Here is a 12,378-nt window from a genome sequence, read left to right as displayed (position 1 = left end):
TCATGATGGCTAATCTTGGTTATCAGTTTGATCTTGGCACACTTTTGAGAAGCTTCTTCTTGAATCATCGGAGGTAGGAAGAACTATCCTAAATCTGGAATAAATTTTCTAGTGTCGGCCTACATTAAAGAACCCAGAAGAAGAAACTTTTGCTTCTTGTCTACCTGCCCCACTCCCACTGGTAATTTCATCTAGTTTACCAACAAGGCGTTTCTTTGCTGGGATTAGAACACTCTTCTTTGGGCCTCCAACACTGACCAAAGACCAGGAGAAGACACTGGCCTCGTGGATTGCACAAGTAGCAGGTTCTTGTTCTTTCCATCCAGAGTCAGCCATTATTGTACTAACTGAACCACAGCCTAGTAAACTACTCTAATACATCCCCTTTTAATATAGATTCATTCTGTAAGTTTCATTTCCCTAGAAAATCCTAACACACACACACACAGAGCAAGCACACACACATGCACACACACACACCACATGCATGCATGCACATGCACGCTCTTGAGTGTGCTTGTGCATGCACACACTAAGTCTTTTTTAAAAAACAACAATTCTTTAGGTAGGTTTTTAAAATTAAAAGCATAAATCACTAGGCCTCACATACAAAATATGTTAAAAGTTAGGTGGGGTTGAAATACCAGAGAATTGTAAAATGTATCTGAATCTTGCTTTACCCACGAGAGCTCCATGAACTTTTAATTTAAACAGACTATGCATGATGAGTTGGCAGTGCATGTTTGTAATTTAGCACTTGGGAGGTGGAGACAGAAGGATTAGGAGCTCAAGGGAGACCCCGTCTTAGAAACACAGCAAATAAATGAAGAAATACAAAAAAAAAAAAAGACCAAACACTATCTGAAAATGAGATGAATGGTAACAGAAAAAAACTAGGATTTCTCAATGATTTTATTGAGGTAACACTTTCAAATTTATACACACATATATGCATATACATATACTTAGGAAAGCTAAACAATGATCTAAGGCACTTGGAATTGTGCACAGCGAAATATTCTATTATATTATACTACTAGATAGAGTATAATTTTCCACTTTAAATAACACAAACACCAATATGAAATACAAAAGATAATACATGGTCTTTCAGGTTACAATCGTGGAGTACATATGTTTCGGTGTGTATACTTGCAGCTGTCAGACTCACATACTATAATATAGTACGGATTAAGAACAACCAAAAGGAGAAACTGTCGTGTTTATTCAGGTACAGTTCCAGTTATTAACACCCACAGAAAGCACACCTGTGCAAAGATTGGGTCACGCACGGGAGACTGACCCAGCTAGTCTCAAAATGATCACAGTTTACCGTCACGATCACTTTAACCAAAGCTCAAAATGACATGAGAACACAGACAGTCCGTTATGAAAAAACCACTGTTACTTAGGGGAAAAAAGAGAGAGAATTTTCAGCAGGTATTTCACGGGTCAATTTTGTGCAGGATGCTTTGACCACATCGGCACATGTCTAAGTCACAGAAGAAATACTGAGGGATTAGTGCCTATAGCGTACGTGATGAAAGTGGTTTGACCCTCAACTCCTGCTAATTCCTTCCAAATGCTAGTTAGCACTGCAGTGGCGATTTCTCATGGAGGATGCTCTCTATGCAATATAATGATACAGTCAAAAATCAAATCAAGAGCATCCATAAAGGGAAAAGCCCTCCCCCCACAGAGCTGGCAAGTGGCACAAATATTGTTGGCATTTTAATAAACCTCAAAATTGACCTGAGGGTGGAGTGGCGTACTGCCTCATTTACTCTTTCAATTTATTCTCTTTTTTTAAAAAATACTGTTATTAAGAAAGATAAGAATTTTTCGGCACCATCTATAGGTTTATGCTATAACCACCTCTGTTGACTCTGAGCTGCTCTGCTTCAAGACAAAGTGTCTTTAGATTTTAATATTAAAAAGGTTAGAGTGGGAGGAATTAATTCCATCCTTGCAGCTAGCTGCAATTCATCTAAATATTTTCCAAGACATATTGACTATTAAATTTCAGTGGCATAAAGAGTATACTTCCGTATGGTTAGTGCAGGTTGATCGCGCTGCACCCGGGGGAGCACTCGCTTTGCTTTGCATGGCCTCGGCGGCTCTGTGGCGTGAGCAATATGCGAGTGAGCCAGTTACCCCACATTTCTGCCACCATGTCCTATTTGCACCTCTTATTAGAGAAGCCGAACCATATGGGTTTGTTTACACGGGGGAATCCAAACTTCCATGTGAATTAACTGTGCTGTCTATAGAAAAAGAGAAGAATCAGTCTGCAGCGTTACCCGGTAGAAGCTAATTCTGACTTCCGTAGGCCATCTGTTTTGTTCAGAGCCATTACTGTGTTCCTGTGGCCAGCAGTCTAGTTCTGAAGTGGAACTGCAAAGTGATGAACAAAAGTTTGCTTAACATATTAACCCCCACCCCCAGTCCGAAGTACAAGCATCAGGTCAGGTCACTCTGCCCACTGTAATGGACAGGCTGCCTGGCAACCCTCTTTCCTAGAGAACAGAGTAATTTAAGCTGCATCTAAGCAGAAAGCTTGAAGTGGGTCAGAGACATGCAAGGCAGTGGAGATGCTATCTGGGGATAGGCACTTTCCCCTATGTGTCCTTAGTAGAAGTGGTACTCAGGTGAGGGGCTGCACCCTTCTGTGCAGGTACATAGATATGGGAAGGATTTTTATCTTATTTTTATTTTTTTTGGTTTTCACAATGTCAGGGAATGATCCTGGTGTTGAGTCGCTTGGAGCCTGGGATACCGAACATCTTGCAACATGTGGTACATTTCAGCACAACAAAGAATTGCCCAGATCCAAATGCCAGCAGCACCCCCACTGGGGACCATCTATCAACAGTTCTTTGTTCATGCGCAGCTGCTGCAGAGGAGCAACAAGCTAAATGGCATTTTCCTGCGTTAAAACCCGACACGGCTAAAAAAAAAAACTGGCATTATGTAGGAAGAGCAGCTACGGGACTCTCCATTTCTTTTCCCAAATCCTTACAATATGTAAAAATAAGATTTGTTCATTTGGGATGAAGCTGTCCACAAAAAAAAAAAAGAAAGAAAGAAAGAAAGAAAGCAAAAGCAAACAAACAAAACGGAAAACAAAATATCATCATAGCAAAAAAAAAATATGGTTGGTCTCGATTACAGTTGCCTTTTAGAAATGCTAATAGTGGTTCAAGCTTTGAAACAGTGCTTAAGCTTAACAGTTAGAAAAGGTAAACAGAAAGCGAAAAGGAGAGTGGTTTGGGCCTTTCTGCCATCCTCTTGACCGCCCTTTGGTCATTGCTTGCCTCTGTAGTGGAACCCAGAGCCCCTCTTTGGAACTTGGGCTTGAGCTGCCTAGGAATGCACTTTCTCTCAGGAAGCGGTTCCCATTAATCTGACCATTGCTTATGTTTTCCCACTGTTGTCCTCTCCAGCCCATATCTTCCAAAGGTTCATTCTGCTTTGTTAAAGGAAACATATCACCAGTAAGTCGACAGCAAATCCTAACAAAGAATTCATCATTTTAAGGGGCGAAGGGACAATCTGTATACTCGGCGGATGCGGGGGAAGGAGTGCTGATATCCAACCACAGCTTCTTGTACTGGTAATGATAAGCGAATAAAGTGAGGATTTAGGAATGCATAAACAAATTCACTATACTGATGAAAGTGACGTGAGCTCATACATCTCTTATTAGCTTAAGTCTGTCTCGCCGACGCTAAAGAAAGTTTATTACTCTAAATTAGGCTGCTAGGACCACGCACAAATACCACAGGATGGACTGCCTGAGCAGGAGATGAAGAAAAAGAAAATTTTGTGCTGTTCAAATGCAGACATACTGCTATGTGGCAGATTGGCCTCTTTCTACCGTGCCTACGGCTTAGTCTTTGGCAGGCTTGTCTGTCGTGTGATGCCGTGGGGTGGATGTGCTAACCCACATTTCTTTCTCTCCCAGGGACAAACTACTGTATTTTCTTGTTTTAAAACACCAGCGCGTCACCGAATTAATCATAGGATACAAATCTAACAGAGGTTCTAAAGGCTCACAACTCATTTTCAATATTTGGTGACGTTTGAAGAGCAATTAGAGTCTCCTATTTCCTTAAGTCTATTTTCAATTAAATTTCAGAATCTCCTCCTGATACCAGAGACAGATAAGTAAGTGACTGCCTTCATTTTGCAAATAAGGATGGGAAGAAGAAACAAGAAAGGCAGCTTTTCTGGGTAAAATCAGAGAACCCGGTCTGTTTGCCTTTCCCTTTTTAATTAATAGCTGTTCAAATACCCAGGATGGTTCTCTGGATATTGCAGACTTTGGCTAAATGACTGAAGAATAAACATGAAGGTAAGCGGCAGCTAATACAAAACCACAAAGCAGTTCACATGTGTACGAAATCTCCAGCCAAGATGCCCCAAATGAATGCCGATTAGAGGACTATTTTTTATCACCTTGGTTGGTAATGACTGTGAGGCTGCTGAATGAAGGGGACTTAGTGTTTTCTCATTACCTTAATACCAACAGGGTATTAAAAGCCAAGATAGAAATGGCCACTTTGTATTTTATATTTGGTCTAGTTCTTTCTTGCCTGGGACCTTCCATGAGATGGGCTAATTTTCTTCCTTCATTCTGTCTCGGGAGTCAGGAAAACTCACTCCATTTCTCCATCTCCAGGCTCTAGTGAAAAAACTGTAACCATATTACAACTGCACCAAGAAATAACTCCGATTTCTGCACACATTTATTGTCTTAGAGAACAGTGGCGGGCTGGCTGGGCTGCAGAAACGCTGACGGAGGGCAGAGGCATAATTGCAGGGAGAGAGAGACATGGCTGCTTTGCCTTCTGTGGGGATGCCTGGATGGGCTGCTAGTGAGGTTATGCAGCCTTTACATTTTCCTGCCTTTAAAAATTAACCACGAAAATAGAGACTTACTCTGAGCACTACAGATTGGCTCATGATATTTTAATTCTTTCCATGGCATTTAAAAAAATTAATAGATTGTGGCAATGAACTAATAGGTCGTTCTAATTACTTAAATATGAGACTCCTGGTAGTTAATTTTTTAGCTTTTTAAACTTCTCTCTAACTTACAAAATTTTCTGTAAATATATGAGTCAGTATGGAGGACAGGTATGTGTAGTTCATCAGTGTGACAGATCATGTCAGGAAAGCAGGCTTTCATCCGTGCAGTACTGGGGATCGAACTGGGGGCTTCAGCATGAGAGGCAGTTTGTGTTCTGTAGCGGATGAACATCATTGTGGAAAGTAAAAACTGTAATTTGAACCACTATGGGGGAAAATATTGTTCTTTTTAACAACCACACGGAAACCTTCTATGACACACACTTTGATTGACAAACTGGTGTGCAAGTCTTGCATTTACAATGTACAAAGAACATGCGATTAGGAGTTGTAAAATTTTCAAAGGTTATACGCATAGAAAAAGAAACATTATCTGCCTTGGAATTTTTCTCAAGACACTGACATGATAATATCATAAAGGAAAACTACTTTGCAATTAATGAGAAAGAAGTTAATTTTTATGGTTGAATTGAGACACTATGAAGCAACCAATGGCTGGGAGTGCAGCTCAGGGCTCCTAGAGAGTGTGCAGCGCACTGCAAACAACCAAACGAAGGAGCCCTCAGCCGAAGACAAATACCGGGGCACACACAGACACTATTTCAAAATTAAAGTCTGTCCTGTGCCGTCAGTGGAATGAACTAGTGTAAATGGCAGCCTTGTTTTATTAATGCAAACAGCAAGCGCAGTGCAGGGGACAATAATGCTGGTTACCTCACAGGATGATCCTCCCGGCTTCCTATAATAAGCCAACTGCAGCTCACCACTTTTACTTTTAAATGAAATCATCAAATTTCCAGTGGTTCTTCCAAATACCACAGAGTGGTGGGACCTACACTTATTCCACTGATTAAATGCTGACTTTTCAGTAGAGATAGAAAATTACAGGCTTCCACATTCTGAAGCAGGAATGCTTCAGAACAGTTATCATTTCTGATTGGAGAATAAGACAGACTCAATACAGATTCTGCCATCTCTTTTGAAAAAAATAATATTGCATGCTTTTAATCCAGGGGGCCCAAAACAACTGTTAAGGGACAATGAAATTTAGGGGACTATTTACAAGTGAGCCCTTCTGGGGTTCTGGGCTGGCCTGATACTGCAGAGAAGGGCAATTTGAGGGAGGAAGCTTCTCAATGTAAACAAGACTGATTACAGGCTCTCGGGAAAGCGTCCTAAACTGTATCTCACTGCTTCTCTGGCATGGGGAGTAAAAACTGTATGTATGGATGCAATCCACAGAATCAGCATAGAAGGTAAAGTTTCCTTTACATAAACCAGCAATTTTCTGTGTTCCTTGAAAGCCTTAGGGTATTTTTGTTAAATCCATGTGCTCGATTTTTTTTTAATAGCAGCAACCTAAATTTTTTATTTTTAATGCAGCATTCAAAACTACCTGGCATTTTATTATTATTTATTCCCCTTTAGAACTTAGATCAAGGAACACACACTTGTACGTTGCTTAAGCTGCAACTCTGGACTGAGTTTTTTAAAAGGGTATCGTGATTGTCCATATAATCTTCTTTCGGTAATGAATGCTTTCCTGACTTGGGGGATAATTAAGACAGGGAACAATCAGGAGATTTGTTTCTAAAGCTTGCAACAGTTTTTCAGTCACATTATATCTGACCTTATCTCTGTTACCCTTGTAGAGGGCTCATTCATTAGGAAAGCAGTCTAAGAAAATGTCATGTGGATAGCGGGCCACCGAAAGCATGCAACACAATGCGAGCAAGCATGCTTGGTAAGAGTTGGTAGAGGCTTCTTGCACTTAATGCACACACAGATTTGTTTCTGGCAACTGGGTTCACTGGCACAACATAAAAAATATGGTACTACACAGAACCAACTTATTGGTGAAACAAGAATATATGTTCTGGAATCAAGTCTTTAAGGAATCCACATGGGGTGAGTAGGTTCCCAAATCCCTTAGTAAGTTCTTAGCTACCAAATGCCTACTTCAAAAATATACTTATCTTCATTCTTCTTTTCTTCATTAACATAATGAAACAGTTCTCCTTAGTTTTAGCTCTCACCCTGCTGGGGTGACCACCAGCAACTCCAATGTCTCTTGTTTGCGAACCCACACACACTATACCATTTGGCTTTCTGGTAGTTGAACTGGCGATTGTCTTCTGCTTGTCTTCTTTGATTAAATTGTCTGAGGAAAAGCAGCTGAGAGAACCAGAGTGCCCCTTCCATCAGTGCACATCCCGGGCAGCCAGGCTTGCTGCGTCTGGCTCTCAGCTTGCTGGCCTCGTCTGGGCTGTCCAGGTGAGGAGCATTCTCAACTAAAGCTGAGTCACAGGCCTCCCTCACCACAATGAAACGGGAACATCCACGTTCAAATCTCAGTGCAATTTCGGGGTCTCAGGAAGCAGGACTTCAGTCAGGGATGATCAGTTTCTATCTCTGAGCAGTCCCGCCTTCATTATGGACGATGAAACCTGGAATAAGAAACAGAGACTGTGAGCCCCTGGCATAGAAGTGTATTCTGCATTTGGTGACACGCGTAAGGTGCAGTTCTGAATATCACCAACCCAGTTACTGCTAAGTCGCTGCTGTAACAGAATGCTATTATGTGTATTACGCTGGAGAGTAGACATGAATCTTATGGAAATGATCTCGGTTTTACTATTCAGGCTCACAGAACAAAGAAGACAAACTATCTCCATGCTCAAGGCTCATATTCTAACCCACATTATGCAGAGGGAGACATGTTTTACATGGATTTGGTTATACCTAGCCTGTAGATAGGAAACGCAAACATAATAATCACTATTTTATCATCTTAATGATAGGCATGGTGGCACACAGCTCTAATCCCATTATCTGAGCGGTAGAGACAGGGGCATGGAGAGTTCAAAGTCATCTTTGGTTATATGAGGCATTCCTGGCCAACCTGGGATATATGAGATGCTGTCTTAAAAAACAAAATACAAAACAGCGTCAGACAAACACCCCGTCCCCAACAAAACCATTAGACCATTATCATTAGAATCTTACCAGCTCCTACCAGTGACTTTAAACTGACTTTCACCACTTGGATTTTTTAAAATTCATTTTTACTGATTTTTTACATATGAATGTTTGGTCTTTGTGTATGTTTGTGCATCATGTACACGCCTGGTGCCTACAGAGGCATCAGATTCCCTGAAAGTAGAGTTACAGACAGTTCTGAACTGCCATGTGGGTGCTGGAAGTCGAATCTGGGTACTCTGGAAGAAAAATCTGTGCTCTTAAACACTGGACGGGGCTGGATAAAGCCCCTGCACCTGGATTACTAAACATTCAAGGGAATTTTCACCACGATGGTCCATGTACCTCGTAAAAATCATCTTCACAACTGTACAGAGGTTCCTTCATCCTAACCTGCCTTTGGACTTTCTCATTTCATGGTCTACTAAAACACACTTAGTGCAGAAGTCCCATGCCCTCAAGTCCTTTATCTCCTTCACTCTGATTTTCTATCTGTCACCACATCCCGAAACCATTGTCTCCAATCCTTTTGCGCCACGGGCTCATGCCAGCATCACTCTAGCTGGCTTTCCCTCCATGCACATGGGCTCTTGAACACTCTTGCAGTTAGGGAGCCTGGGCTACAGAACATGCTGTCCTTAAATTACAATGCTCTCCCTTCATTTCACATCTGTGTTTTAATTATCAAGACCCATGTCGAAAGCCATTGTCTTCACGAAGAAGACCTATCTGACCCAATCCTTCGGTCTACTTCTGTGATTTCACATTTATGCAGCCTGCTTACCATGGCCATGTTTTCGACAAGCAACTGTTCATTTACCCTATAAATGAGTTAAGCTCCTTGGCTTCCCTGTCTATCGAACCCATGTTCTACACTGTCAGGAACAATCCCACTATGCCAGCTTGCTTTCAAAGGAACTGTATTGTTTGTTCCTATCTTTACAAAACAAACCTTCCTGAAGTTGTGATTGAATCCTTCCAGAATGTGGTCCAACCCGTGCATCTCCATCACTATTCCCCATCCCTAGATGATTTACATGTATTCTTTTTCTCACCGTTATCTCTCCTCCCATCTCCATTTGCCCAATTTTATTCTTTGAGGTTATGAAGTCTCTTTTCTTTACCTCTCTGGGAAGCACCAACTGTTTAGTTCCGTGTTTGTATAACCTTTGGCTTATGCTGACTGGTCATCAGCACATGGTAGAGTCTTTGTCTAGAAGGCCCCCCACTACTGGGCTACAGGAAGTTGAGGAAAGAACTGCTCTCATTCAAGCTTCTAAGCTCACAGAATGCACGACCTGGCAGGGGGTGCCTCTTAGTAAGTTTGATGGTAAACTGAAAATTTAATGAAATAAGGTGTCAAGAGGTGCCCAGTGGTAGAGTGTTTGCCTAGCATGAACAAAGAAGCCTCTGGGTTCAACCTCTGGCACCTCAAAAAGATAAGAAAATATGAGCAAAAGTAAAACAAGATTGTTCATATGATAATCTTACATTACTCTTGTGTCTCTGCAAAGTCAAAATAAGATACAGGGTGCTTTCTCAAACTGTGTAAGACATCCAAATTTAATTTTAAGTACATATACTACTATATGCTAATCCAGCTTTTAGAAGCTTCCAGAATGACATCTAAGAAGAGCCAATGACAATCCAAAGACACACAGAAGTTCTTATTTTGTAATGAAAAAAATTAAATTAAATATATAAAATTTTAAAATTTACACACACACACACACACACACACACACACACACACACACACACACACACACACGTATATATGAGAAACCCTGTCTCAGAAACCAATATGTAACAGCTCTGGCTTTCCTGGAACTTACTTTGTAGACCAGGCTGGTCTCGATCTCAGAGATCCTCCTGTCTCTGTGTCCCAAGTGCTGGGATTAAAGGCATGTGCCAACACCACCGGCTTATATTTTGTAATTTATTTTTTTGTATGCGTATAGGGCACACATTTATATGGAGGTCAGAGAGCTACTATGGTTACGGACTTCCGCTGTTCTACTGCGGAAACTGAGATACTGGGAAGCGAAGTCACTTGTCCAAGACAGAGAAGGGGTAAGCAGAGGCGTTGGCTCTGTAGTCTATCATTTTTCCTGTATTATAGACCAAAACATGTCCTTAGCTAAGCTTTCATTCAAAGGGGGTGGACGGTTCATGTTATCTTCTTGTGACCACCCAGGAAGGAGAGAAGATATTTTAAAGAGAGGCACTCATGCTATCAGACCACTGAAACAAGGAACCAAAAGAATTAGAATTGCCCCAGGATCCCATGCCGGGTAAGGGCAAAGCTGACTGAAGCTGTGGTTCCACTGGAGGAGAAACTTGCCTCCAGGAAGAGATTCCACTCGCTTTTCCCCTAACTTATCAGACCACCTTGGAGGACAGACCAGAGCCAAGACAATGATGGGTAGACTCAGACCTTGGCCAGTGTTGCTCAGTTTTGACCAGGGGTAAGTCCTGACCTCCATCTCCAGCTGGACGTGAAGCGGTGTTCTCAAGCTTTGGCCATGGTTAGAGCGGCTGCTCCAGCTGCTCCCCCTCCCTCTGAGCAGCACACCGTGCCGAGACATACAGAATCCCGCCCGAGACTGCTCAGGGAACAGGACAAACGCCTCATCCCTTCACGGCCCTCACACTGAAAACCATCGACCTCTCTCCCTCTCGGGTTCAGTTTCTTCTGGGCACTGCAGAGAAACTCACTCGTTAGCGACTGCTTAGACTGTTCCCACTTTTGCGTGACTTTTGTGCACCAAATATTTCACAAGTCCCTATCTTCAAATACCTTTGGGTTCTGGATCCAAAGGACAAGTGTGGGTAAAAGAGGCACAGGACATCTTATCTTCCTATCAGTGGGACGGAGAAGGTACCTGAAACACTGAGGTTAGGTAACCGAGTGAGTGGGAAGACAGGATTCTTCTAAAGCCCAGCATTTTCTGGAGAGAACCCTGATTTTTAATTTCTCCAAACCAGGGAGAAAACACTTAAGATTTTCTCCTTGTTCTATACAAAGCATCTGCCCAAGAATCTGGGCTGAAAGCGAATTCCACTGGGTTGACTGTGATATGATACTAGCTCCTCCAGCTGGCTCAGAAGAGTATGGTGGCTAGTTATGGCTGCAGCCTCTCTTTATAGACAACCCCCAAGATCTAGTAAAACAGACACAAACCTGTACTTTTGTTTTTTCTATTTTTTTTTCCCCCGAGACAGGTTTTCTCTGTATAACAATGCTAACTATCCTGGAGCTAGCTCTGTAGACCAGAATGGTCTTGAACTCACAGACACCTACCTGCCTCTGTCTCCTAAGTACTGGGACTAAAGGCATGTTCCGCCACTGCCTGGCACAAACCTGCATTTTGCTCCAGTGATCAATCAGTCAGAGAGTTTGCACCCTGCAAAATGAAGCTTCTTCTATTCAAATATGGCCATAGAATGTAATGGTCAGAGGTACTGTAAGTGCAGTTTTTCCTAGGTGTGTTTAGCTTTATCTCAGAGAACTTCACCTATCCGATAGAATGACATTTTTGACTTTAGGCTTGAAGTTGGTGAAGCAACAAACAGACTTGCTCTGCCCTATGGACACAAGCTTTTCATTCACCCTCTTTTAAAGCTGTGTCTGATTTTGAAATTATGTACATTTTCTTCTTAAGAAAAGAAAAAACCTCTAATGCAGACCATTGAGGAAAGAAGTGGGACTGTTCCTTAAAGTCATGGAATTCAAAGAAGAATATTTCCCAGAGACAGTTCTTCCAGAATCTCATTCTTAAAACTATTCATCCTCCTATAAACTCTTTTTATAAAAGATTTATTTATTATGTATACACCATTCTGCCCCCGTGTATGCCCTCACGCCAGAGGAGGGTGTCAGATCTCATTACAGATGGGTGTGAGCCACCATGTGGTTGCTGGGAATTGAACTCAGGACCTCTGGAAGAGCAGCCAGTGCTCTTAACCACTGAGCCATCTCTCCAGCCCCGCTCCTATAAACTCTTTCAGGTGATATAAAAATAAAGTTGCTCACAAATGTAAACTATTCTGTATGTCAATATTTGATACATATTGAGGTCTTGGATAGCTGATCTTCCCCGTTACTTAATTTTTGTTTTCTGCATTGCTGGTTACACCCAGAGTCTTGTGCACGAAAGATGAGCAAACCACCATTAAGATGAAACCCAGTCTTTACTCCCTCTTTGCTGACAGGAGTCTCACGGTTATGCCACATAGACTGCTGTTAAACAAAGAAGTGCCCCAGCTCTCTCTCTCTCTCTCTCTCTCTCTCTCTCTCTCTCTTTC

The 12,378-nt window shown here is 41.9% G+C and overlaps 1 protein-coding gene across 4 annotated transcripts in view; it reads right to left on the bottom strand.

The window, feature by feature from the left end:
- Window positions 1-894: 894 nt before the first annotated feature.
- Phactr2 (phosphatase and actin regulator 2) overlaps window positions 895-12,378 on the bottom strand; it is a 269,580-nt gene continuing 258,096 nt past the window's right edge. For all 4 annotated transcript variants that reach the window (XM_085688639.2, XM_085688637.2, XM_085688643.2 and 1 more), the window contains one exon: window positions 895-7,538. In XM_085688639.2, the coding sequence (XP_085544765.1) occupies window positions 7,523-7,538 (16 nt within the window). In that variant the 3' untranslated portion in view covers window positions 895-7,522. The remainder of the gene's footprint in view (window positions 7,539-12,378) is intronic.

This window comes from Myodes glareolus, chromosome 1 (assembly GCF_982192425.1).
Source record: "Myodes glareolus chromosome 1, mMyoGla1.1, whole genome shotgun sequence".
Lineage (NCBI taxonomy): Eukaryota > Metazoa > Chordata > Mammalia > Rodentia > Cricetidae > Myodes > Myodes glareolus.
This window is presented reverse-complemented; position numbering and strand designations above follow the sequence as displayed.